The 27,627-nt window shown below is 46.4% G+C and overlaps 2 protein-coding genes across 2 annotated transcripts; both read right to left on the bottom strand.

Moving 5' to 3' along the window:
• Positions 1-1,576: 1,576 nt before the first annotated feature.
• LOC149286907 (mitofusin-2-like) lies at positions 1,577-8,144 on the bottom strand. The gene is made up of 17 exons (XM_089493744.1): positions 7,970-8,144; positions 7,359-7,494; positions 7,028-7,190; positions 6,294-6,418; positions 5,980-6,088; positions 5,784-5,891; positions 5,250-5,403; positions 4,672-4,739; positions 4,438-4,559; positions 3,954-4,080; positions 3,694-3,798; positions 3,488-3,590; positions 2,996-3,216; positions 2,734-2,889; positions 2,294-2,490; positions 2,026-2,160; positions 1,577-1,643 (listed from the first exon to the last, which is right to left on the bottom strand). Exons 1-17 carry the CDS (start codon positions 8,142-8,144, stop codon positions 1,577-1,579), a joined length of 2,271 nt encoding a protein of 756 aa, XP_089349870.1.
• A 4,244-nt stretch (positions 8,145-12,388) lies between these two features.
• Positions 12,389-23,514, bottom strand: LOC149286906 (procollagen-lysine,2-oxoglutarate 5-dioxygenase 1-like). Its single transcript, XM_089493699.1, has 19 exons — positions 23,442-23,514; positions 21,470-21,561; positions 20,743-20,855; positions 20,215-20,378; positions 19,573-19,685; positions 18,975-19,038; positions 18,524-18,621; positions 18,043-18,144; positions 17,127-17,261; positions 16,466-16,587; positions 16,205-16,309; positions 15,726-15,851; positions 15,452-15,593; positions 14,993-15,106; positions 14,689-14,754; positions 14,191-14,295; positions 13,748-13,894; positions 13,307-13,432; positions 12,389-12,544 (listed from the first exon to the last, which is right to left on the bottom strand). The coding sequence occupies exons 1-19, from the start codon at positions 23,512-23,514 to the stop codon at positions 12,389-12,391; spliced, it is 2,163 nt and encodes a 720-aa protein (XP_089349825.1).
• Between the last annotated feature and the right edge of the window lie 4,113 nt (positions 23,515-27,627).

Here is a 27,627-nt window from a genome sequence, read left to right as displayed (position 1 = left end):
GGTCAACAAACTGTCCCATTGACACCACGACACCAACGCTTGGCTGTTCTCGCAAATGGGGGGGTGCAAAACCTGAAAAGTGATCTTATCACTATGGCAACCAGTGGAACGCTCCTTTTTGATTGGACCACATCACCGATTCTTATTGTGATAAAAGACCATTTGTGGAAATTCTCTTTAAATGCACCCCCATTTCAACGTATAGCAAGACTCTCTTTTATAAAATACGTTTATTTTTCCTCCTCAGAACAAATATATTATAAATAATATCCCCGGTCCGTTGGCATTAGTCACACAGGTTTGGGGATAATTCCATACTGTGCATTATCGCCCCCAAAGCTTTTTGGTAATTAAAGATACTCAATCCCAAAAGATGGAGACGTTCTATAGGGTACTGCGCACAATTCCAAACTCAGGATTATCAGTGTGGGTAGAGTAGCATAAGCTAGTTTCTCCCGCAAGAAGGGCTGAGCTGGCCCTGTATAAAGTATAACTCAATATCAACTGACGTTATCTTGCTGATTTAGCTGTACATTACACAGGGCCGACCTAAAGCATGTGCTGTTGCGGCAACAATGGCTACTGTGGCAAAAAAAAGAGATAATATCAGGAAGCTGGGCGCCGTCGTATAGTGCTTTAAAATCATAACATGCTTTAGTAACAAAGTAGTTTGCGCAGAAACCACCAAGGTATTAAATGCATGAAACGATCAGCATCCGTGGAAACCTCGCGCATTAATATACACACGGTAAGGGGATGCAAAGTGCTTCGTGAGCCGAGATATTTCAGTAAGCTCTCATATCAGAGAAGGAACGTGTTAACGGACTGCCGACGGCTACAGAAGCCGTCTTAACGCGAGATCGGCAAAGCGAGGATGGGGTCTCCTAGAACAGCCCCCCGCCAGACGTCTCTAACAGCTGATCTGTATAAAATAAAGGACATTAAATACAGAATCTGGCCCGTAATAGGAGGTAAAGCAGGTTGGATTTTAGTAGGTATAAATAAAGTAGCAATACAAGTAGTGATGGCACTGACCAGCCGGTTACTTAAAATAAACCCTCTGAATTGATCACTTGCCGTGTAAGCCGCTCAGAATGTGGGGGGGCCACAATTTCATCCCTATATAGTGCTTTGCATTTCATCGCAAGTCCAACATAGACAGCCTTCACGCCACAACTATTTACACAATTACCATCTCCCCTCGGCCGCCCGGCCTGCCTCGCAACAGTATAGCAGGGCATGAAGGAGTACAGTTACGCACGGAGCCGTAAAACATGTTCTGCCGGTAACAGAGAAATGGCAATAGTTGTAAAAAAAAACCCCAAAAACCACCACTTTAATTACCATTACATACTATTGTGGGAGTGGGTGACTCCATGTCTGGCTAACCGCCTGCTATAAGACTCCAAGTTCCGTTTCTTAAGCAAACTAGAACAAGGACCACCGTTTCCCCCTCTGTATTAGAGGGGCACTTTGGAAAGCACTGGGGTATATTATATATATATATACATAGTGTACGCGGGTTTAAGAAACGAGCCGTTTTCCTTCCGGGGCGTTCCAGCTGTTATGGAGGACATCAGCTCTGCTGTAAGTACTGATGGGTGAACATATTGAGCTCGCTGTCCAGCCAGCCTGCCTTGTTTCTGAGAAAGAGAGAGACGAGACATATTGTCAGCGAACGTCCCAAACAAATATATAATTTCAACCAAAATATGATAACCTAGTATCTAAAATAACATCAATGGTCCCTTTTTTTTTTTTTATATAGCTTAGGCATCTCTTACTATGCAAATTGGATACCCTAGTATTAGAGAATGATACCAATTATAATTATGTATATATTATGCATCATATCATAAATCATTATATGAGTAGGAGTCATATATACAGAACTAAAGAAAAAATAAATAATGAGAAAACCTATCATGACACGGAATAAATGACTTTTTACCGGTATAAACAGGATATCATTTTCATGAAATTAAATATAAAAAAAGAAAGTCAATGTTAACGCAGACTGCGTACCTTAAAAGCTTGGCTTTGCTCTGCAGGCTGTCCAGGATTTCAATCTTCGTGTTCAATACAGCGATATCTTGCTCCAGGTTTTCTCGGGTTACATCAACCTGTTGGCACAAGTGGGCAAAGGTCCCAGAGAGCTCCCTGGAGGGACAGGGGAGAGGAGCTTTAAGAATAATGTGACGCGTACTTTAACTAATTAACCAGTTACATTCGGCTCAGTATCCCCTTAACGCAGTTTGCTTTCCACGGACAAAAACGCATGCGCGTCACTCACTGCTGTACTTGGTGGCTGCAGTTGGACCCGGTGTAGCTGGTGAGGAGCTGAAGTTTCTCCGCTGCGTATTCCACAAACTGGCGTTTAAACGCCCTCTCCTTGGCTTTGGTGGTCCACGTGAGCCGCTCATACACATACAGAAGCCCGTAGAGGCCAAACGATAAAGCAATGAGACGCCAGCCGACAGCCTTCCAGACCTAAAAACAATGAAACAGGAACAATCAAGATGATTTTACTTAATCACACACAATACATTTTGTCTCATTTCACCAAAGGTTTGCAACCGAGAATGGGCTGTTCAAAATATATATATATTTTCTTGTCGAAAATTATACAAAATTTACTAGCACAGCCTATAAACACCCATAGTCCATAATGACCAGAAAGTCTTTGAAGATCCTGTTTATGTGAATGGCTGTACTACGGACGACGGCACTCACCACTCCTCCGACCACTAGAATGCCCATGGAGGTGCGGGAAGTCAGCGAGGCCAGACCGGTTACCATCGACACCATGAGTTCTTCCTGGGTCATAGAGCCTTGCTGCATTGGAGGCATGCTGGGGTTTACCGGGGTCAAAGGCATCATTCGAGGTACCTGCAATAAACAGCCAGAGAATGAAAGTTTGGCCCTCACAGGCACCCTGAGATCGTACGGCATGCCTAAATGCTTTACCGTTCCTTTTAACGTTTGCCCCACGCACCTGGTCATTGCCGCTCATCAAAGCCCTGCGGCCGTTTTTGGGTCCTAAGAATCTGTTGACGAGCATGGTCCACCCCAGAGAAAAGTGAAACTCCACATCTTCCTGGAAATCGGCGCATAATTTATCACAGCTCAGGTCGTAGCTGAGGGTGAAGCTTTTCCGGGGGGCCAGTAGATCCACCTGGGACCGAACGTTAGGCGGAAGGAGAGGCATCAGGCCTTCTGCAGAAAGAACAGGGACAGGTGAAAGAGAGCTTTTACCGATAACGCCAAAAATAAAGTGCATTACGGAGTATTTTACTCTCACAAGGGGGTAAATGCAGCACCGCCAAGCAGAGAAACAGCCTCTATTACCCCAGAAGTCAGCAATGCACTCAAACAATTTGGGGGGTCTGTGGAAATTAAAGAGTCGCTTGTTGTCATGGGAACTCCCAGTATACATTGGGGAATATAAAAGGTGCATCTATATAAAAAGACTATAAATGCGGCTAACCTATCATCTCCTGCTGCGTGGTCTGGAGGGACACGGATATCGTACTGGAGCAGCGGTCAGACAGGTTCCGGCCGAGGCCCTCCTCTATGTGCCGATGCAGCTCCTAAAAAAAATAAATAATATATATATATATATAAAAATATACGGTTTCAGAGAGGCTGGAGAGAGCGTAAGGTCGTATCCCTCCAAAAAGTCAGCCTTCTTACGTTCTTGTAAACTTTAAGCACAACCGCAGATGGATGGAAATCCAAGTGAAAGTCATCGACCAGGACAGAGAGGCGACGGATCTCTTCGGCCATCGCGTTGGACACCTAGAAAAACCACGACGTGCAAAAGAAGTAAGTAAAGCAGTCTGCGAGCGTCCATTTATTTTATACATTTCGGAAATATGCATGTTTACACACAATAAGAAAGTTTGGAAGGACAGCCCCCTCCTAAAAGACCCCCAGAGATAATGTATCCCTACCTGCCGTTCCACCTCGTCGGTGATCTGCTTGATTTTCATCTTGTAATCCTCCGTTAACAGCTCGAGTTGTTTTTCGATGAATTCCAATCGGTCCCTGAACTCTTCCCGCTTCTCCAAACAATAAACTCTGGAAATTTAAATACAAAAAGAGCTTCATAATTATTAAATATAAAAAGAGCCAATCCAGAGGCTTTCCCCAGCAGATCCCTGGGAATCTTGCCGCATGCAACATTAATGGGAAACACCAGACTATGCTAACATTTATAAACCGACTATAACCAATATACCCTACCGTTCAAAAGTTTGGGGTCACTTAGACAATTCCTTATTTGTGAAAGAAAATCAAATTTTCCCATTAAATAAGAAATCTAGCACAGATGGGGTTAATGTTGGAAATGGGTGATTTGTAGTGGAATCTCTTAATAGGCGTACAGAGGCCCTTTATCACTCCCATCACTCCTGTGTTGTCTGAAGTCAGTCCCACCTCTGCTCTTGAGCCGCGATATGCAGAGACTCCATTATCTGCCGTAGAACCGCGGCGATGTGCTTGGCCCGCATTGTATGCTGCTCAAACTTTGTCTTCACTGCGGACTGGGAAATACATTCCTGCAAAACAGCAATAATTTCAATTAATAAACAAAAAAATAAATAATAATATTAATAAAAAAAAACCGCAAAGGAGTTTAGAGAAGCTATTTTTGGGTCCTCGATGTCTCACCTCAAATCTTCTTTCAAAATTCTGGAACTCGAACATCCTAATCTGAAAGCCTTCGGCTAAAGCTGCACCTAGGGGGACAGCAGAGGAACACGCTAAGAACCAGCCGGCACAGATTCTGAACATCTAGTTATTAAATAAAAAGGAACACACCGTTTATCCCGAAGGGTCCCATTCTAATGTTTATCTAAAGCATTCTATACGATATTAGTAGTTCGTTAAGCACAAAAAAAACATTACTTTACAGAAGTACCCTTTTCAGTAATATTTAAAAGATTAGATATTTACTACCCTTATAAATGTATGTAAAATATTATGTCTCTGAATGTATACTACATGTTATGTCCTGTCTACCCATTTTACGGCACTACAGAATACGTTGGCGCTATATAATTACAATAAATAATAATAATAATTGTCAGGAGTGAACAAAATCTATATTAACATAAATAGAGTGCAAAACTATTAGTAATAACGACTGGCATTTGTTTAAAGGGTTTATGCCAACCAGAAGCCAGGGATAACACTGGGTACGGTGCTAAAAAAGTTATTTTCGAACCCCGACGCGCTTTAAAGCGTACCCCCTTCAGGCATTCCTTGAGCTTTCTGAATCCTGGCATTTAAAACTTCTTTCGCGGACACAAAGAAAACGCGGTCTCCGGCCTGAGTCCGATCCAGAACGCCGAGCTCATCCACCAAGAAGCTGGTGCATCGCTCCATGTGCTGCCGACGCACCTGCGATCCGGGAGACAGAACAAAGGGTTAAACAATAGCTATACTCTTATATATGTGGGTTACAGTGTGAGTGTGGTGAACGAGGGCTTAACAAAAGGATACAGAATATGTCATCCAAGAGGTGCATTTCTACGTGACCCCAAACTTTTGAATGGAAGTTATACATCTCAATAATCTGGTGACCCAAACAGTCCATGCACTCAAGTTTGAGAAATAATTCTGCGAGTCAGAGAAATGAATAAAAGATAATTGACTGTCCCTTTAACGTTGGTGAGACATGCCCTGGCACGGGCACCGATGGAATGTCTCAGGGCAGGGATCCAGGGGTCTCGCTAACGATGGGTTAGGGAGCAGAGACCCGAGCGAGCGTATACACAGACCTCATCCATGTATTCCGGCTCCGAGGCGGAAGCGTCCCATCTATTATTCAAGATGAAGATGTTTGGGCGAGAAAGTCGCTCGTTCACTTTGTGAAAAAACTGTTTTTCCTACGAGACAAACAACAAGAAAGGGCTGAGTGACCTCTCACCAAGACCAACATCACGACAGGGAAGGCGGGAAAGGTCTGAAGCTTACCGTCTGCATGAGTGTAGACTCAGAGTTGGCCACCAGCACAAACACATCGGCATCGAGGCAGAACTTGTCGATCCAACTGTCCAGCTCTGTGGTCACATCGATGCCGGGGCTGGAATCATCAACAAACCGCTTAGTGAATCTGTCCCCCAGGCCTATCCAAACCAACACACCCGCATTAAAGGGACTACCGCTCACATTCTTCCCGTCTTCATCCCTGAAGTTCTGATTCTCTTCTGTCCCGCTCCCCCGCGTGGTGTGGGGAGAGCCCTCTCCTTTTTCGCATATTCTTGGCTTTAAGATTCATATTTTCTTACCTGTCCATCAACACCAGGTCGTCTTTCAAGAGCGAACACTTTGAATTGGGCCACATGACGCTGACGAGAGAGCCGGAGTCCAGGAGGTCGTCCTGGTGCAGGGCGTGAGCGAGCTGGTTCACCGTCTGAAACGAGAAGAAAGACTCAGCGCTCCGCGGCCAACCAGAAAAGTAAACCAGAGAACCATTCGCGGCATTATAGGAATCGCTAGACGGCGGCGGCAATGACAGAAGAACACACGCTGCTTCTCACGGTCTCTGCGGGGCGAGGGTCCTCTGTCTCCTGCGGCTGGAGACGGCATGAAAGCCCTGGATGTCTCTATAATTGGGAATTCGCGCCGCACTACTTGGCGGCGCCTTCAGCACCCAGCGGCGTCTCTTCCGAGTATCTCTCTTCTGATATTATGTAAGCAGCTGGATTAAAATAAACATCTGGCACCGTGTAACAACTGTCGGGGCGGCGGCGGGACGCCCAGAAGATTTATTTCAATAATTACAGATCAGACTGTTATTACAACGGCTCACAGGTAGCGACGGTCACCTTGACCTGCTGGAATATGGCTCTATGGCTACGTAGGTTTCTATAAAGCCCACCTAACATCCAGGTAGCCGGCCACGGCACACATAACACCGAGTCCCTTACCTGCGCCTGTCACTCGGCGCTTAGTAGGCAACAGATTTACTTTACTGTTCACTCGGGGGGGGGGGGGGGGTACAGATTTACTTGGTATTTACCTTAACGTTCCGTTTCTCCTCCGAGCCATCGGTAAGCAGGTAAGCCTCGTTGCCGTCCGTCCCCTCCACGCGCAGGAAGCAGTTGGTGGTGTGCCCGATGCCGGAGGGCAGTACTTTGTCCCATAACATGGCGTTAATAACGGTGCTTTTCCCATTGCTGGTCCTGAAAAGAGAGGCTACAATGTATCAGACGCTCTAAAAGAAACCGACGGACTAAAACGACCCGATAGAGCAGTCGCAGAGGTCCCGGATCGCAAGAGCTTACAATCTAGAAGATGCCTAGCGTTACACAGAATCCACTCCTGTGACATCATACAAACTCCAATGTTACCTGCCGAAAAACGCCACCTTCATGTGACGTCGGGCCAGGACTTCGCTGATGCCGGCAACATTGGACAGGTAGCCCTTAACCTCAAGCACCTGCTCTTCAGAGGCGACCGGATCGAGCTGCGTGTTCTGGTACGTTTCTAAAACAAACACATAACAATGAAACACAGGACCTGCCGGCAGATCGGCCCCATCCGGCCCCCCGATTACTCGCCCGTTTCTCCTGCTGTAAAGACTCAAACCATATTCGGTCGTTGGTCTCGTCTTAGATTCAGAAGCCGTATGTCGATCCCATGCATGTTTAATACCCTCACTGTATTACCCTCTACCACCTCTGCTGGGATACTGTTCCCCTTATCTACCAACTTCTCAGTAAAGCAAAACTTAACATTCCATCTAATCCTCTAGTTTTAAATTCCTGTTCTAACTTTTCCCATCCTTGCTCTCTCCACTCTCCTCCTCTCTCCTCTCATCCCTTCTCTCTCCACTCTCCTCTCCCCCAATCTTCTGCTTAATTCTACCCTATCTATGAAACATTCCAAAGAACACATACACACGTCCTGTAACGAGGCGGCACACAGAACACGTATGTTACATGCTTTAGGTCCCCCTCACCGTCCAGAAAGTTGTAGCTCTCCTGGATGTAGGCCCCGAGCTGGTCGAAGATGCCATTGATTTTCTTCTTGGCCGTAACGAAGTGCTTGAGAGGAGAAGCATTAACTTCAGCCATGAATCTCTTGTCCTTCTTCGCAGCGAACTGATACGTTGAACGTGTAAACAGGAGGGACATCGCGCTGCGGAAGACATAGGGTTAATGCGGCTCGGCGGAATGCATTCTAACAGGAGAACGTGTGGCCCCTGGGTTATACAGGGCCCTGCCAGCTTCTTCTTTAAACGGGAGAGAGAGAGAGCTAGGACAATTGCGAGCTTAGATGGAATTGAAGGGTGGTAGACACGTGGAACAGCCTCCCAGCAGAAGTGGTAGAGGGTAATACAGCGAGGGTATTAAACATGCATGGGATAGACATACGGCTCCTGGATCTAAGACGAGACCAACGGCTGATTGAGGTTTGAGTCTTTAAAGCAGGAGAAACGGGCGACTAGACGGGGGCCGGATGGGGCCGATCTGCCGGCAGAGTCTGTTTTTCTATGTCTTGTACTATAGTTCCAATATACACCTAATGGTAGTTTTGTTAACCCTGTGTAAGCCGCGTGGTAGATTAGAGGCACGGCCCTCTCATCGCTAGGACGTGCGGGAGTTGCTGGGTTTGGTACGGAGTTTAGTGAACGTGGAGCTGCTGACAGCCCGGGACGGACCTTCCACTATTTCAAGGTGTGTGTCAGGTCGGGACGTCCGAACCGGTTTATCATCTCCCTTCAAAGTGACAAAACTTTATTCTGACAAAATTCGGACAAAAAGGATCAAAGTAAACACTGCACAGATACCAGGGCCCAATACAGAACCTCTCCGCTAGACACACGGCTGGCGCGGGGTATCCTATAGCAAAGATCCATACTGCCCTCTACACCTGTCAGTCACCATATAGAATTCATAGGTGAGCTATAGACAGAGGCTCAGATAACATGAGATCAAAGGCATTTATTACAGAACAATTGTGGAATGAAACAAAGTATCCGAATGCAGATCGGCCCCCGTCAGCCCCGTTTAGTCACCCCTCCTTCCTGCTGTAAAGACTCAAACCTTAATCAGTCGTTGGTCTCGTCTTAGATTCAGGAGCCCTATGTCTATCCCATGCGTGTTTAATCCCCTCCCTGTATTACCCTCTACCACTTCTGCTGGGAGGCCGTTCCATTTACCTAGCACCGTCTCAGTAAATTTTAAAAAAGTCCAGTTGGATATCACTATAATGGAATTTTTTGTGTTCTCCTTTCTCTCCCTTTTGTGTAATAAATGTTACCCTGATGGAGAACGTCTCCTGTAATTCTCTGGGGTCACTCTGCTGGGAGGCTGTTCCATTTATATACTGCTTTTGGTGGATCAACTGGTCTGTTTTCATTTGTAAAAAAAATAATAAACACGTTTTACAGCGAGAGACGGGAGCAGAGATGGTTATGAAAAGGCAGCAGTAAGTGATCTATTATATTAGTGAATAATATAGATACTCTGCAGTAATCCCTGTTTTATATAGCGCCATCATATCCCGTAGCGGTGTACAACAGGGTAAACAGAAAATAAGTAGTATATAAAACAACAATTCGGCTAAAGAGAAACAAGCGGTAAGGAGGTCCTTGCCCAAAGAGCTTGCAATCTAGATCGATATATATATATAATGAATGCACACCCCGGGCTGTGTTATATGCCATGCCCCGCGACAGAAAGCACAAAAAGGTTCTGCAGCAGCCACCCCAATGACCCCTGTGACAGGAGACATCCCACGCTGCCGCCCATGCCGTTCTCAGTGCCCCCCGTGCCGTTCTCAGTGCCCCCCGTGCCGTTCCCAGTGCCCCCCGTGCCCGTGGCGCCCCCTTGCGTCTTACTTTTAGAGCAGGAGAGTGACCGGTTCGCCGCTGCGGGGCCAGGCTAAGGCCTGGGCCGCTCTGTCACACCCACAGCCCCTCACGGAGATCCCGCTAACCCAAGCGGCCTGTGAAGGGTACAAGACAGGAAGCAGCCTTCGCACAACCCCGCCCCCGATGTCATCATCTCCGCCCCTCTGGGATGGTTGGCATCCGTCGCGCTATGACGTTGGTGGCTGGCAGGGAAAGCTGCGAGATCATGTGGGAATGGTGATTGACAGCTTTACATAGGTCCTGACAGGCTGTACAATGCACACAGCTGCTGCCGGACCTCTTGGGGTGTGTGTGTGTGTGTGTTTTTTATCCATGCATCATAATCCTGAATGGTAATTGACACCTTTTCATAAATCCTCAGAGACAGAGCTGCTGCAGAACCTCTTGAACGGAAAAACTGGTCTTGATCTATACATCATAACCCTGAATGGTGATTGACAGCTCTGCTGCGGCAGGCAGTGTTTGTATAACTCACCTCATATGCCTGCACAACGTCAAGCAGATATAATGTACATAACCATGTAATCAGAGTGAGGAACACATTAAAGAGTCCTGTACATTTCGTGAAGCTCATTCGGAGCAGCACAATTGAGATTTGGGCAGAAATTCAGCTTCAGTGTTCCCTAGCAGATAAATCTCTCTGCAGTGTCAATGTGTAATAACTTAGAACAGCAACATGTTGGGGAAATTGAAATATAATTTACAGATTTCTGAGTTAGACTACTTAACGCAAGCCATGCGCAGAAAACACACGGCTGAATTGTGCGTTAAACACTTTAACCCTTGTGGACAGTTGGCCATTGGCTCAGAAACCTTGCTTGTAGGACTGTCTCAACCAGATCTGGGCTGTTGGTAACTATACCCTATGGCATATGAATAAATCATTTGTTATATAGTAAGAAAAACTGGAAGCGACCCACAAACACGAGCACATTTATCTTTTATTACAGACTCATCAGTATAAAACTATACAAGGCACAGTAACTACTACCCCTGGCAGTCTGTCCGTAACTCAATTCAAATCAATCGGAAGAGGTAATAAAATGCAGCTGTCACTGGCATAGGGGGCAACTTAAAAAAAAGGGGACTTAACCTTCGAAATGAGGGGACCCTGCCTTGAAATGTTAACCCTTTCATAGCCCATTGTGGAGATTCTATGCAGCGGCTCCCAAAATCTGTTAACCGAATGGCTCTAACACCGGTCATTTGCGAGACACAACGGTCTGGATGTTGGAAAATAGAGAAATTGTATTTTCACATTTTTTTCCCCATACACACAGGTGAAAGCATGCAGCCTATGCATTAAAAACACTACTTAATCTGAACAACTCTCCTGCTGATGTTGAAGAAAACAATATATAAAATACAGGTTACGCTCCTCCCTCCCTCCAAACCGGTACATTACAAGAATAAAAAATAATTCCCCTATCATTTAAAATCATCACCAAAAGTTTGGGGTCACTTTTTAAATAGATCAGAAATCCAGCGCAAACGGGGTTAATGTTGTAAATGACTATTGTAGTTGGAAATCTCTTCATAGGCGTAGAGAGCTCCTTTATCACTCCCATCACTCCTGTGTTCCATTGGCCCTTTATCACTCCCATCACTCCTGTGTTCCATTGGCCCTTTATCACTCCCATCACTCCTGTGTCCCAATGGCCCCTTATCACTCCCATCACTCCTGTGTCCCAATGGCCCTTTATCACTCCCATCACTCCTGTGTCCCAATGGCACGTTGTGTTTGCTGACCCAAGTTTAAGTTTAAAAGGCTAATTGATGGTTAGACCCTTTTGCAATTATGTTACAGCCAGAAATGTCCTTGTTTTTCTTGAAAACAGCTGTGTGACCCCAAACTTTTATACATTTATTTATATATATTTTTCTTGTTAAAAAAAAAATGTTTTTCATATATCAGCAATCTGGGGGTAAAGGTATAAATTCTGCATTCTGTACTCAGTTGTAACATTCTTAGGGTGATTGTCACATAAAACACTGGCATTTAATGGAACGGTACGTTCTCTAATGACATAATAATAATGTAAAAAAGGAAAAGAAATTTGCTACCAATTTTACAGCTGAAATATTTTTTTGTGTGCAAATTTCTGTATTTTACAACCTGAAATCTTAATGGAACCAAGAAAAAAAAAAGTTACTAGGTTTGCCCTTGAAGAGAAACATTAAATAAATCCGTGATAAATAACAGTTCAAAATGAAATGATGTCATTCTATTACACATTTTTGAAACGTTGATTGTTCCTTAAGGCACCTTTTTTTTTTTGTTTTGTGGTTTTTCTAACGGTTTTGTGATCCAGAGAGAGATTCCGAAGGCGATTCTATGCTTCCCTTTCATAGTTTGTGTAGCGGTCGCTAAATAAGTCAGCGTTCCCCGGGATGTCTCCTTAGATCTTCATACGTAATCGTCTTAAACACGGACTCCGCGCTCTGGATCCATTATCAGTGTAACGTCGCGATCGTTCTAGAGCGGTTCTAGAACGCGGCTGTTTATGGATCCACGAAGGAGACCGCGATGTATCGGGTTCCTTTTGTTGTAGGGAGACCTTCGTGGTAGTGAGTGAGCCTCCCCGGGTGCATCAGGGCCCAGCCTTTCCTCGGGGCTCTGATGGAGCAGTTATAACGAAGGAATCTGCAGCCACCTCCCTGCAAGATGAACACACGTGTCAGGAGACACCCAGAACACGCAGCACGTGTCTCCACTTACTTACATAACTTGGTAACCATCTGTATTCCCTCAAAATACAATTTAACAAGCAAAGCATGTATTACACAGAAGCTGCTTCAGCAGCAGTGCTGCAGCTGCCCTCCTCCATGGTCTGACTACTCTTGGCTCCGATTTGATACTTGAAGCAACCAATCAGCGGCAGGAAAGCGCAAACAAACCCCCTACACGCAGCATTCAGCAGAGCCAGCGCTGGAGGTGAGTGCATCGCCTGCAGGGTAATTGGGGGTGGAAAAAGGGGCAAATGCATATGGATTCTGCAGAATACCCCAAGACATTTACAAAAGGGGCCACGCAGACATCATATGCATTAAAGTGCATTAACCCCTTAAGGACAATGGGTTGTCCTTAAACCTATTTAAAACAATGTATTGTGAGCCTGTACATGTACAGGCTTTGTCATTAAGGGGTTAAAGTGCATACGATGGCTACAGTGTCCCTTTAACCTCTAGAGGATCCTACGTACACTTATTTGATGGGTGAGTGTGAGCGTCTCCTCTGGCCCTGGTGAGGGTAGGGGTAGTTTTGCAACCTTTGGTATTTGCTAATAACCAGGATGTAATTATGAGGTCACAACCGTAAACGGACTACCATCCTCATCATGCCAATCAATCCGTGCATGCCTGAGGGTGATGGGTATGGTAATTCCGTAAGGGTCATAGCTTCCGCCTCGGTTTACCGACCTCGTAGTCCAGTCCCACGCTGTTCAGAGCGATGTTTATGGTGAAGGTGGAGGCGTCGTGGTGGGGCATAAGCGACGGCTGCTCGTCTGGTCTGTATCGTACCACAAACGCCAAATCAAACTCCGCCTGCATGGATACATAGACAATAATTAAAGCTTGGCCCCTCACGCGCTTCACGTCTGCTCCCCACACGTATAAACTCTGATCAACCACATGACATCATCTCTGTTCCCCACTTTGTTGCTCGTTCCCCATCCTTTTGACAGCTGTTGGGCTTAACACCCTTAAAACCACCCGTTAATTGGGCTGGCCCGTTGCACATCGCTTTGGTATATGATGGTGCTATATAAAATTCACAAACAATAATATGTGAGCGTGAATGAGTGAAGGTGCATGAATGATGACGTGTGTGAGAGCACAAGAGCCCGTCTTGGTTCTTACCCTGGTGTAGTAACCTGGATAAATTTTCTCTGTGATGGGGGCAACAAAATCCAGCAGGAGCTTGTGCCACTCCTTTTGGTAGTTGATTTGCGTCATATGAATGTCAATCGTAGGAACGTTTTCGTAACCGCCTTGGATTCTGTCATCCTAAGAGACATGAAGGTGAAGACATGAAGCGGCCCCCCCAAAAATCCATCCATAGAAAGCAGTAAATCTTTTCTCTAATGCTGAAGTTTATCCGTCTAGAGCTTTAGTATTTATTTTTTGACAGTAAATCTCTCTTCATTTTACTTTACGGAGAGGGTGGTCTATAAGTGGAAAAGCTGCCCAGCAGAGGGGGTAGAGACATGGGATAAGCATATGGCCCCTTAATTTAAGACGAGACTGATTAATGTTTGAGTCTTTACAGAGACAGACAGACAGACAGACAACAGGTATCTTACTGTGACATCTCCGGCTGACCATTGCCCAAAGTTCTCCATTTCTTCCACTAGATCATCACAGGCCTTCTCGGTAAAAATTGGAAACCAGTAAACATCTGGGCAGGGCTGCCAAACAGAGAGAGAAAAGTTAAATGAGGGGGTCAGAGGCGTAGATGGAATGGAAAGAAGTTTGACTTTACTGAGAGGATGGTGGATAAGTGGAACAGCCTCCCGGCAGAAGTGGTAGAGGGTAATACGGTGAGGGTATTAAACATGCATGGGAAACATACGGCTCCTGAATCTAAGACGAGACCAACGACTGATTAAGAAAGAAGGGCAGACTAGACGGTGGCCGGATGGGGCCGATCTGCTGACACGTACTCAAAACAGTACCTTTTCCTATTCATGTTCAGAAACATGTGACGGACAGCATTTAACCCCCAAACCCCCAGAACAGTAAATGGTTAATCCGGCACCAGACGGTCATATCGCACAGAAGCCCGTTTGCCGCAGACTCACCGATTCAATAACTTTGCCTGTCAGGGCGGCGCTGTGATTCGGATGGATATATTTCTCCTTCCAGTCCTGCGGGGTAAATAAAGTCAAATGAATCCTCGGGGGTTAATTATACGGTCCTTGTGTATCTGTGATTCTGGAGATGGCCCCCCCCCCGCCCCCAACAACAACAACCTCAGCCATCCCAACCCGGCTGCTATGCATTCGGATAAAGGAATAATAATTCATATTTTAATAGGGAATCTCGGGGGACACGCAGGCGGTCAGTCTCTCTAATACCCCCCATTAGTCGGAATTACCCCCTCACCTGGGTGTTCAGGGAGATCTGCCAGAGGTCATTGTGGAGACGATTTGTTTGGTAATTTTCCAGAGAAAGGATATGACCAAAGTTCTGTCGGTTCGTCACGAACATAAAGACCCCCTGCAAGCGACAAGGCGACATGTCAGAGCCCGGGAACAAAGAAATCCTCCCCGCTCCACCAGAACCCTCCGTCACGTACTGTTATAGCATACTGATATAGCGCCGGCATATTCCGTAGCGCTGTAAAACAGGACATAACAAGTAGTATACGACTGAGAATAAGAACGTATCAGACGCTGCAAATACTGAGCGATGCAGTAAAGGGTTAACAGGCAACGGGTTCACAGTTCACCAACTTCACGTGCGGTGGATTCCGAAGCTTTACGGCCCTTCTTTGTTTAAGGTGGAATGGGGGCTCCTAGCGAGCGGCCCGTGGGGTACTGACCCGTTCCCTCGCATACGAACCTGTCTGCGGGAATTGTCACAGAACGCCATGTCGGGGTCCAGCGTGCCGCTGTGATAGACGTCCGGATTGCTCAGCTTCGTTCTTAGAACACTTCCCTTCACTAAATACACGCTGGAGATATAGGGGACGTTCCAGACCCCACTACGGAGAACCGGGAAGAAAACGCAGCGTCAGCAATAACTTCGCAGAACCCCTTTAAAGGGCCGGTGACAGCAGAAACACAAGGTCACTGCATGCGCTGACGGACACAGACAGCTGCACGCTCATACTTACACTCTCTGCCCCTGGACAATGTCTATATAATCCTCAGAACGAGCGTAGTAGCCCTGTGTGTTCAACGCTCCCCAGAAATTGGACCACAAGGTGTCCAGGCGGCCCACTAAAGGGGCAATTATGGACCTGAGAAGGAAGACAAGGTGTAGACTCAGCGATTCATTCAAAAGGTTTGGGGTCACTTACAGTTGGATCAGCGAACACAAGATGCCATTGGAGCACAGGAGTGATGGGAGTGATAAAGGGCCATTGGAGCACAGGAGTGATGGGAGTGATAAAGGGCCATTGGAACACAGGAGTGATGGGAGTGATAAAGGCCCATTGGAGCACAGGAGTGATGGGAATGATAAAGGGCCATTGGAACACAGGAGTGATGGGAGTGATAAATGGCCATTTTAATGGACAAAATGCTACATTTCTAAGCGACTCCAACCTTTTGACCTTGGGTTTATACGTTTTCACAAGAAACGCCAACCTACTTGTTCTGTTCTATGAGGCTCCGGAGAACGCTGGCATTTTTAAGTACGACCTGGACATCGATACTGAAATAATATTCACACTCGGGATTCTGACGGCACAGGTCCCTAGAAAGAAATTAAAAAAAGTGTATAACATCAGGCAGCATTTATTTTGTTTACTTATACATAATCCTAGAAAAATATATACATTTTTAATAAACGTTTTATCAGTTTTTATCCTTTGAAAGGAATACGTCTTGATGAAAAGAGTTTTAAACTTACATCCCGTTGTTACGGGCATCGGCAAAGCTGCTGGCTTCCCCCGGAGCAACCGTTTTAACGCCGTTGTATCCCGCGCCGTGATTTTGTAAGAACGTTTCCACGTGTTTTACATGATGGGGTTCCTGCAGGGGGGGGGGCGAACAGATGCGGGATGACGGACAATGAACAGACAGACAGACAGACGGCGGAATGTAACAGATCGTTAATTCCAGACTAAGCTAAGAAAAAACAAATAGGGACAGAGATCTCTGGCTGCACCGGTACAACTCCCATCATTCTCAGTCAAGCACTGTAGGAGGTACAGCTGCTTGAATCATTTGGATAGCTGGCATATATTTCCCCTCTAACTTATTAAAAGTGACAACGTGCTAGAAAATCCATTTCTTTCATATTTAAATCTAAATATACAAATAGGTATTTTAGAATAAAATGTTTTGGTTAGTGGAACAGCCTCCCAGCAGAAGTGGTAGAGGGTAATACAGTGAGGGTATTAAACATGCATGGGATAGACATACGGCTCCTGAATCTAAGACGAGACCAACAACTGATTAAGGTTTGAGTCTTTACAGCAGGAGATACGGGCGACGGGGGCCGAATGGGACCGGCAGGTTCCGGGTTTCTGTATACGCACAGGACCTTGCGACGTTGGTTTGTCACTTACGTGGTTAACGATATAAAGCTGGATTTGTTTCTTCGGATATCGCAAGTCATTAAGTCGCTTAAAGAACTCGGAGACAAACGGCGTTGGCTGCTCGATGAGAATCCCGATCACTACAAGCGGGAAAGATTCTTCTTCCTATTTATTTGAGGAATAAAAGAGTTACTCCGGTGGGCAGAACCAGGGTGGGCTCCAGAGAAAGCTTTTATTTAATATTGAGACCCTGTAGCACCCCCTATTATATTAAATGGGAACCAATGAGCAATTCTTCTATTACTGCTATCATATTATTACTGTATACAACCCTGGGGGGGTATATTACTATATACAGCGCTGGGGGTTATATTACTGTATACAGCGCTGGGGGTTATTACTGTATACAGCGCTGGGGGTTATATTACTGTATACAGCGCTGGGGGTTATATTACTGTATACAGCGCTGGGGGTTATATTACTGTATACAGCGCTGGGGGGTATATTACTGTATACAGCGCTGGGGGGTTATATTACTGTATACAGCGCTGGGGGTTATATTACTGTATACAGCGCTGGGGGGTTATATTACTGTATACGGTGCTGGGGGTTATATTACTGTATACAGCGCTGGGGGTTATATTACTGTATACAGCGCTGGGGGTTATATTACTGTATACAGCGCTGGGGGGTATATTACTGTATACAGCGCTGGGGGGTTATATTACTGTATACAGCGCTGGGGGGATATATTACTGTATACAGCGCTGGGGGGGTTATATTACTGTATACAGCGCTGGGGGGTTATATTACTGTATACAGCGCTGGGGGTTATATTACTGCATACAGTGCTGGGGGGTTATATTACTGTATACAGTGCTGGGGGTTATATTACTGTATACAGCGCTGGGGGGGTTATATTACTGTCAGCAGTGATATTTCTCACCTTAATTCCCCCAAGACTCCTCAAGCCCTCGTCACACACAGTGCAGCCCGTCTCGAAGGTCCACACGCGGGGGATATAATTCCCAAGATAATTCAGATGAACCTGCGGAGAAACTTCCGGTGATTTCACTGCCAACAGACGGAAACAGAAAGGCTCTGCGGCGTCTCTACGGACAGCGGTTATATAGCGTGAGCTGCGCATGATCAGGATTCTGGAGACACTGGACCCGGCCCTACGCAGGGTCTTATATAACAGAGCGTATACGGGTCTCTGGAAAAGACACAAATAACCCGGATTCCGGGCAAAAAATGCATGCGACAATTTAGAACGGAACCCGGTCTCTCCCACTGGCTACATGGGATTCTGACCTAGAACCCTAGCATAATACAGACTGCTGATCTAGAACACCGGCCAGCAATCTCTGAATCGGCCTGTTGTTGGTTCTGGAAGATCTGGAAGCCGCGCAAGCTCTTTTTCTCACCCTGGTTTGGCTGTTCCCGTGAACTAAAACAGGGAGGGTGTCGTAGACGAGGTTCCTGGCTCTGACTCTTCCGTTCTCAAACTTTAGGACAACGTCGTCTGTAAAGGGAAATCAACGGTTCGAATGAGAAGTTGGCCAACACACACGAGGAAAGAAAGCTGTCATGTCAACGTGTTGTGGTTTCATAGGCCGGCATCCCAGCAGAGGCGGTATTAGAAGAGTTAATCAAAATTATACACGGACACTAATGTAATTTGCATTAATGTGTTTATTTTTTACCTTTATAGCACACAGGCAGAGAAGTAATCCACGCACATCTCTATCCTTCAGCCTCTCATAAAGGAGACATCCAAACAGGCCACTCCTGAACCCCGCTGCTTGGGGAGAAGGTCTCCGTCCGCGCATGCACAATAGACCTGGTGGGTTACCCCTGCTTCAATGACTTACTCACCCACTGATCCATAGAGGTTCTGGAATATTCTGCTCCTGTGATCCAGCGTGATGTTAATCTTCTCCTTTATGGACGGAATGAACAGTAATTAGTAATAAAACAGACCGGGGTCGGCTGAATCACAGATAATAACCGTTAAATAATTTCTCGTCTATAAACCAAGAAAGCCGACAAGCGGAATAAAAACTAAAACCTTCTTCATATTCCGAATTTCCCCGATTATAAGACGACCCCAAACTTTTGATCTTAACGGGAAAAAAAGCCTGAATAAAGGAAAAAAGTCAAAACCATTGTTTTTGCTTTCGTTGCTTTCACTCGCTCTCTCTCTAACATTCCCTTTCTCTCTAACACTCACACTCTAACAGTTCTAAGAGCATAAAAGGAGGAATGAGAGCGAGTAAGAGTGTGAGTGAGGGTGACTGACAAGCTCCTAGCCTTAGTCGGCTCTGCCGCAGATCTTTTAATCAAGTAAACGCGGGTTTTTCTCATCCCAGTAACGTAATAACCGCTGTTACCAGATTTTACACCAAAGACGGTGGATGTCTCTAAAAACGTACAGCGAGTGTGGCCCGGGGTCACTCGCACCTCCAGCACTCACCCTTTTCACGGAGTCCAGGTAGACGTTGGTGTAGAAGAGCTGCCCGCTGTCCTCGTCAGAGCCGTCCCAGTCTGCCACCAGTTTGTTCAGATGAGCCACAGTGCCGATAAAAGCTAAAGAAAAAAACGAAAGCCAGATCTTAGACCAAAAAAAAAAAAAAAAAAGTGCCATTTATATGAAGTCTAGAAAAAAAATGGCGTCTTAGAGGGGATGTCCTAACGCTGCATGAATATGTGCGGGCCCGAAATAAAGAGCTCGCCAGCGACCCGTTCGTTAACAAAAGATTTTATACACAGCAGAGGACGGGATTCCTTACAGGGAGGGCAGCAAAGGTACAGAATCCACTGCCCAGAGGAGGGGGTTCTATCAGATACACCGGATGCCTCCAAAAGGGGTAAAAGCAGAACATACAGGGGTATAAATGATGTAATAAACTTTATTTTGGAGCGTCTTGATCCGAGGAGAAATCGGAATTTTCTCCTAAGTGGCAAAATAAGCGGCCCCCACGCTAGCACCGCAGGACGGCTTCTGTCACCGCAGGAGAAGCCATGACCCGGTAACGCTGACGGGGCTCTTCAGCGAACGTTGGAAAGAAACATTTCCGTTAGCCGTGCGGCGTCCCCGTGGCTCGCGCCGACGTACCTCCTGACCCCAGGAAGCGTTTGCCCTCTGTGACCGCCGGATACTTGGCCTCCAGACGCCGCTCCGGATACACGGAAGATTCCGCAGAGAAAACCACTTTGCTTTTCGCCTGCTTATATTTCTTAAGGAGCTCCGCCGGGCCCGACGCGAAGATCGTATCGTAACTGAAACAAACAAACGTCTCGTCTTAGATTGAGGAGCCGTATTGCTATCCCCTATATGTTTAAATACCCTCACTGTATTAGCTTCTACCACCTCTGCTGGGAGGCTGTTCCACTTGTCTACCACCCTCTCAGTAAAGCAAAACCTCCTTCCATTCCATCTAAGATCCTCTAGTTTAGATTTTGACCTCTTGTTCTAACATTTCTAGACTACAGTCAATGCGGGTTCTGGTGCAAAGAGGTTGAATTGTTGCAATCACCATAGCAACCACAGGAATGTTCCTTTAATGTTACTTTCCAGATGAATCCTCATTCACCCTTTTTTATTCCTGTTATTTTATTGGTTTTCAGTCCACATCATCAATACCTTTCGGTGAAAAGGACGACCAGGTCTTCCCGGTCGGCGGATTCCTCCAGAGCGGATTTCAGGAGCCGAACTTTCTGTCCGTCGCCCTTCCAGGTTTCACCAAGTCCAAGTACCTGCAGCCGGAGTCACGCGGATTAGTCCAACGACAAAGAGGGGTGGGGGGGTCTGGGCACGCGTTTGGGGGATATTATAAATCTCTCGCTATATATATCTATATATAGACACACAGTATATGTACGTATATTTTAATTTATTATAATGTATTCAAAACTCTGCTTAGCTGAACAATAGAGCTGCTGGGGGACGGACTTTTAACATGGCAGACTAAAGGGATGAACACCCCCACACTTCTCTGTATTCCCACATCTGCTGGGAGGCTGTTCCACATATCTACCACCCTCTCAGTAAAGTAAAACTTCCTTCCTTTCCATCTCTCGACCCTCTAGTGTTAGATTCCGGTCTCTTGTAACTTTTCTCCTCCTTTGAAAATCTTTCCTCCTGTCCTTTATCACTTTATATATTTAAATGTCTCCCTCCAATCCCCTCTCTCCCTCTTCTCTCCTCCACTCCAGACATACTGAGACCCTTAACTCTTTCCTGATCATTTTTACCCCCCACCCCGTCCTGTACGCAGCTGCCCCCCCCAGATGAATATTTTGGGTAAGGATCAGTGAATAAGGCGGCCCATCCCTTCCGTGCGTCGGATCCCGTTTGTTTTGTCACACACCTTCAACTTGTAGTTGAAGCACTGAGCCGACCGCTGGAAGCGCCTCAGGCCGTCGGTCTCCTCCGTGGCTACAGTCAGGATCAAGAGATTATCTGATGCGGGAAAAAAGGAGCATTTCTGTTATTCCACCAAAAAAGTAATAAAAGCTTCAAATCCAGAGATTTCAAATACATGCATTTTCCAGAAAAACGCCGGCGGAGGACCAAAAGTATTATTAATATTTTTTTTAGAACTTTTTGCTTCTTTTACTGACATTGTGACTTCCTGCAGTGAAAGGGAGACTCTCGTGCGCGTTCACAAGTGTGCGAGATGCCGGAGCGAATCACACCGCCGTGCAAATGGCTAACAAATATTTGCCCCAAGGCAACAAAATTCGCTCACAACCAACACAAAGCTAACGATTTACAACACAAAGAATCTTCCCTCAACCTGCCGGCATATCGGCCCCCCGTCTACTCGCCCGTTTCTGCTGCTATTAGCCTCTACCACTTCTGCCGGGAGGCAGATCCACCGGTTTTCCTAAATTCTAAGCCCATGTAATGGTATTTATCGCCATCATATTGTGTAGCGCTGTACAATGGGTTGTTTATACAATATACACACACACACATATATATATATATATATTATACTCTATATACGTCACAGGGCATGAATTTTGCCGTAAAGATGCTGTTCCACTTACTCTGGAGAATTTTAAACGTTTCCAAGTAACTAAAAACATAATTTCCGGCCCCATTAAATCTCCAAACCCTCCCCAGAAATGATTTGTGCCTGATTTTGACTCATTTATATTTTTCCAGGGAACACTAAATTCTCCCTGCACCGATAGGCTGTTGCCAAGGAAACCGGAAAGACTACTTAAACTTTTGCGTAACGCTCTGGACCCCTAAATATTTCATCTAAGTGGAACGGCAGCTTTAAAAGTCAGGTTACCGCGAAGGAACAAACGCTGCTGTGTGAAGCTTCTAGAAGCCCCGGAATTCCCAGACGCTCTCCCTGCTGCTGTTATTTCTAAATGAATGGAGTCATTTTCTCTTTCTGCAAAACAATCAAAGCATTCTCATCAAAAACAGCCGCTACCTGCGCGTTTCACTCAATTACAACCTGCCGGCAGATCGGCCCCCGGCGGCCCCCGTCTAGTCGCCCGTTCCTCCTGCTGTAAAGACTCAAACCTTAATCAGTCGTTGGTCTCGTCTTAGATTCAGGAGCCGTATGTCTATCCCATGCATGTTTAATCCCCTCACTGTATTACCCTCTACCACTTCTGCTGGGAGGCTGCTCCACTTATATACATATTAACCTATACAGGAGAGTATACAGTACGAGGCTGTGACATATTTCATTGTATACCGCGAGATAGAAAGGGAAATCCGAAGGACTGTACAACTGAATAGTAATTAGCTTTGGGTGCAGAAATCAAGCAATATGGGAATGTATATAGTATGAAGAAGTAACGTATATAATTAATAGCCACGTAAAACTGTATAGCGAGTGGGTTGTAGGGGGGTATACACAGTGGGTGGTAGGGGGGTATACACAGTGGGTGGTAGTGGGGTATAAACAGTGGGTTGTAGAGGGGTATAAACAGTGGGTGGTAGGGGGGTATATACAGTGGGTGGTAGGGGGGTATATACAGTGGGTGGTAGGGTGGTATATACAGTGGGTGGTAGAGGGGTATATACAGTGGGTGGTAGGGGGGTACATACAGTGGGTGGTAGGGGGGTATATACAGTGGGTGGTAGGGTGGTATATACAATGGGTGGTAGAGGGGTATATACAGTGGGTGGTAGGGGGGTACATACAGTGGGTGGTAGGGGGGTATATACAGTGGGTGGTAGGGTGGTATATACAGTGGGTTGTAGAGGGGTATATACAGTGGGTGGTATGGGGGTACATACAGTGGGTGGTAGGGGGGTATACCCAGTAAGAAGTGTCGGGGGCCACAGGAGGATGGGGCCCCGGTACTCACCGGTTGGTTTGGGGCTCTGGGCCCCTCGGGCCAGGTTGGCCATAATCCCCAGTAGCAGCAATGCCAGCTCCATACCGCGCACTCCGCAACTTCCACCACACGAATCCCGCACAGCCCTGAGCTCCTAGACCCTGCCACGCAGTGACCACGCCCACCACCGCAATGTCCGACTCTCATTGGCGAGAGAGTGTGCCGCTCGTCCGCCCCCTGCCGCACTACTGGCCTCACGGTAACCCATTTGCTGCCGGAGGGGGGCGCCTTGCACTGACAGCCGCAGTGTATAAGGGGTTAACTGCTACTGGGCATGTGGGCAACTGGCTTGTGCGGAGTGTGAGAGAATGAGAGGCCATTAACCCCATCACTGCCGGAAGCCATAGATCCAAGGGGGGTGTTATTAACCCCATCACTGCCAGGCGCAATGCATATGTCTGGGTTGTTATGAGAAAGTTTACTGGCCAATAAGCACAGACCCATCGAATGCAGCTGGACCGATCCGCACTGCCCCCTGCAGCGATACTCAGCGGAGTTCCTGCTCAGCTCCCCCCCCTGCACTCGGCTCCCAGTCCAGATGTTGCGGTGAGTACGTGCCGCACGTGAGGGAGGTGAGGAGCCCGCACGGGGAAGGGCAGCCGTCTCCCATTTCAGAACTGAGATCATTTAAATGCCCCCCCCCCCATATTTATAAAAAAAAGAATATTTCAATTTATTAAAAGGAGGCCTGAAATCCACATTATTCACCCCAAGTTACATTAAAAACGTATTCCAAAAATATCCCTCTGTTTTATTAGTTACCCCAGTTATAGTTCTTGCCCCATAATATAAAGTTTTCAGGCAGCTGCATATCAGCCGTTTGTATGATTCTCGCTCTGTTATCTGAGCCCTGATCTACTAAACACCCCGACTCCTTATCATACTGCCTGTGGGGAGAAATAGAATGACTCAGTCTTGATCATTCAGTCGGACTCTGTGACTAGTCTATGGAGGAACGGACTTCATTAGCATTGCCATAAAGCATCAGCTCAGTGTGGTGTTTGAGGAAAATATCACATGACAGCCATGCTGGGGGGGTTATTACTGAATACAGCGCTGGGGGGTTATTACTGTATACAGTGCTGGGGGGTTATATTACTGTATACAGCGCTGGGGGTTATATTACTGTATACAGTGCTGGGGGTTATATTACTGTATACAGCGCTGGGGGTTATATTACTGTATACAGCGCTGGGGGTTATATTACTGTATACAGCGCTGGGGTTTATATTACTGTATACAGCGCTGGGGGTTATATTACTGTATACAGCGCTGGGGGTTATATTACTGTATACAGCGCTGGGGGGGTTATTACTGTATACAGCGCTGGGGGGTTATATTACTGTATACAGCGCTGGGGGTTATATTACTGTATACAGCGCTGGGGGTTATATTACTGTATACAGCGCTGGGGTTTATATTACTGTATACAGCGCTGGGGGTTATATTACTGTATACAGCGCTGGGGGTTATATTACTGTATACAGCGCTGGGGTTTATATTACTGTATACAGCGCTGGGGGTTATATTACTGTATACAGCGCTGGGGGTTATATTACTGTATACAGCGCTGGGGGGGTTATTACTGTATACAGCGCTGGGGGGTTATATTACTGTATACAGCGCTGGGGGTTATATTACTGTATACAGCGCTGGGGGTTATATTACTGTATACAGCGCTGGGGTTTATATTACTGTATACAGCGCTGGGGGTTATATTACTGTATACAGCGCTGGGGGTTATATTACTGTATACAGCGCTGGGGGGTTATATTACTGTATACAGCGCTGGGGGGTTATATTACTGTATATAGCGCTGGGGGGTTATATCACATGACAGCCATGCTGGGGGGGTTATTACTGAATACAGCGCTGGGGGGTTATTACTGTATACAGCGCTGGGGGTTATATTACTGTATACAGCGCTGGGGGTTATATTACTGTATACAGCGCTGGGGGTTATATTACTGTATACAGCGCTGGGGTTTATATTACTGTATACAGCTCTGGCGGTTATATTACTGTATACAGCGCTGGGGGTTATATTACTGTATACAGCGCTGGGGGGGTTATTACTGTATACAGCGCTGGGGGGTTATATTACTGTATACAGCGCTGGGGGGTTATATTACTGTATATAGCGCTGGGGGGTTATATTACTGTATACAGCGCTGGGGGGTTATTACTGTATACAGCGCTGGGGGTTATATTACTGTATACAGCGCTGGGGGGTTATATTACTAAATACAGCGCTGGGGTTTTTTATTACTGTATACAGCGCTGGGGGTTATTACTGTATACAGCGCTGGGGGTTGTATTAATGTATACTGCGTTGGGGGCTATTACTGTATACAGCACTGGGGGGTTATTACCGTATACAGTGCTGGGGGGGTTATTACTGTATACAGCGCTGGGGGGTTATTACTGTATACAGCGCTGGGGGTTATATTACTGTATACAGCGCTGGGGGTTTTTATTACTGTATACAGCGCTGGGGGGTTATTACTGTATACAGCGCTGGGGGTTATATTACTGTATACAGCGCTGGGGGGTTATTACTGTATACAGCGCTGGGGGTTATATTACTGTATACAGCGCTGGGGGTTATATTACTGTATACAGCGCTGGGGGGTTATATTACTGTATACAGTGCTGGGGGTTATATTACTGTATACAGTGCTGGGGGTTATATTACTGTATACAGCGCTGGGGGTTATATTACTGTATACAGCGCTGGGGGGTTATTACTGTATACAGCGCTGGGGGTTATATTACTGTATACAGCGCTGGGGGTTATATTACTGTATACAGCGCTGGGGGTTATATTACTGTATACAGCGCTGGGGGTTATATTACTGTATACAGCGCTGGGGGGTTATATCCGAACCACTTATCCACTGACCTCGCAGTAAAGTAAAACCTCATGCTATATGTTATATTATGCTGTGTGTGTAATGTGTTACTAAGTGTAATACTGTCAGTGTTGTGTAGTATTGTGTATTGTTGTACAGTACTGTTTAGTATTGTGTATTATTGTGTAGTACAGTGCATTGTGTAGTGTTGTGTAGTATTGGGTATTATTGTGGGGTATTGTGTGCTGTTGTGTAGTATTGTGTGTTATTGTGTATTGTTGTGTAGTATTATTGTGTGTGACAGGCTGCGTGTTATTGTGAATGACAGCCGCCGGATGATGTGTCGCCCACTAGTACCGTAGAGTTTTCCTGTGACTCCGCCCACCCATATGTGACAGCGCCACGGATCACGTGATGCTCGCGGATTGCTTGGCGATCTGCTGGGAAATCCATGTTGTTCGCGACAGCAGCCGAGCGGCGAGGACGCCCAGTGACACTTCCGCGTTTTGGGGACATTGAGGCTGACACGCAGTGTGTTATGAGAGCGGGAGCCGGGACTGAGTGTGGGGGTGGGCTGGATACTAAATGAGTGTCCGGGGTTAAAGGCTGGGGGTATCAGGTGGGGTGTCAGGGTTTTGGGGGTCTGTATATCGGGGGGCAGCGTGTGGCCTGTGAAGGATATTCAGGAAGTACCAGGAGTGTGTGCTGGCAGCTGGGGTCTGAATACCGAGGCGGTACCTGTGAGGCAGTGTCAGGGAGTGGTGTCTGCAGATTGAGGGGGTACCGGGCAGGCAGTGTCAGGGAGTGGGGTCTAGATATTGGGGGTATCAGGGATTAGTGGGTACTTAAGGGGTATCAGGGAGGGAGTGTCGGAGTAAAGTGAGGGTACTCTGTATATTACATAAGGAGTGTAATGCTGGTCCCCGCGCTCTACTGATCAGGCTCGTCCTGTTTGAAAAGGTAATTATTTCAGGGTGTAGTGAGTATGAGGGAGTGCCGGGGAACTTGAAAGGTTGTTTATGGGGGGAGGTAGCGGCAGAAGCATTAGATTTAGTTGGGGATGACGCGACCTCTGACATACTTTACAAACTACAATAGGGAATGCTTGCCAATGGCCTCTGTTCCTGGTCATGTAGTTGTTATGTGTGTTGTGCCGACAAAAAGGGTTTGTTTGCATAGTAAATATCGGCTATAATCGAGTACAATGAGTTACTGTGTAAGGGAAGCTGAACTCGTGACTTCAAGATTTCTTTCTGATTTCTTTTGAAGCAGCCGTCTCCTTACTTATGAAGACTACGTCCCAG

The sequence above is a fragment of the Sceloporus occidentalis genome, unplaced genomic scaffold (assembly GCF_023333645.1).
Source record: "Sceloporus occidentalis isolate IW3139 unplaced genomic scaffold, rSceOcc1.0.p SCAF_66, whole genome shotgun sequence".
Taxonomy (NCBI): Eukaryota; Metazoa; Chordata; class Lepidosauria; order Squamata; family Phrynosomatidae; genus Sceloporus; species Sceloporus occidentalis.
Note: the sequence above shows the minus strand (reverse complement) of the source record. Positions and strands in the feature narration are given on the sequence as shown.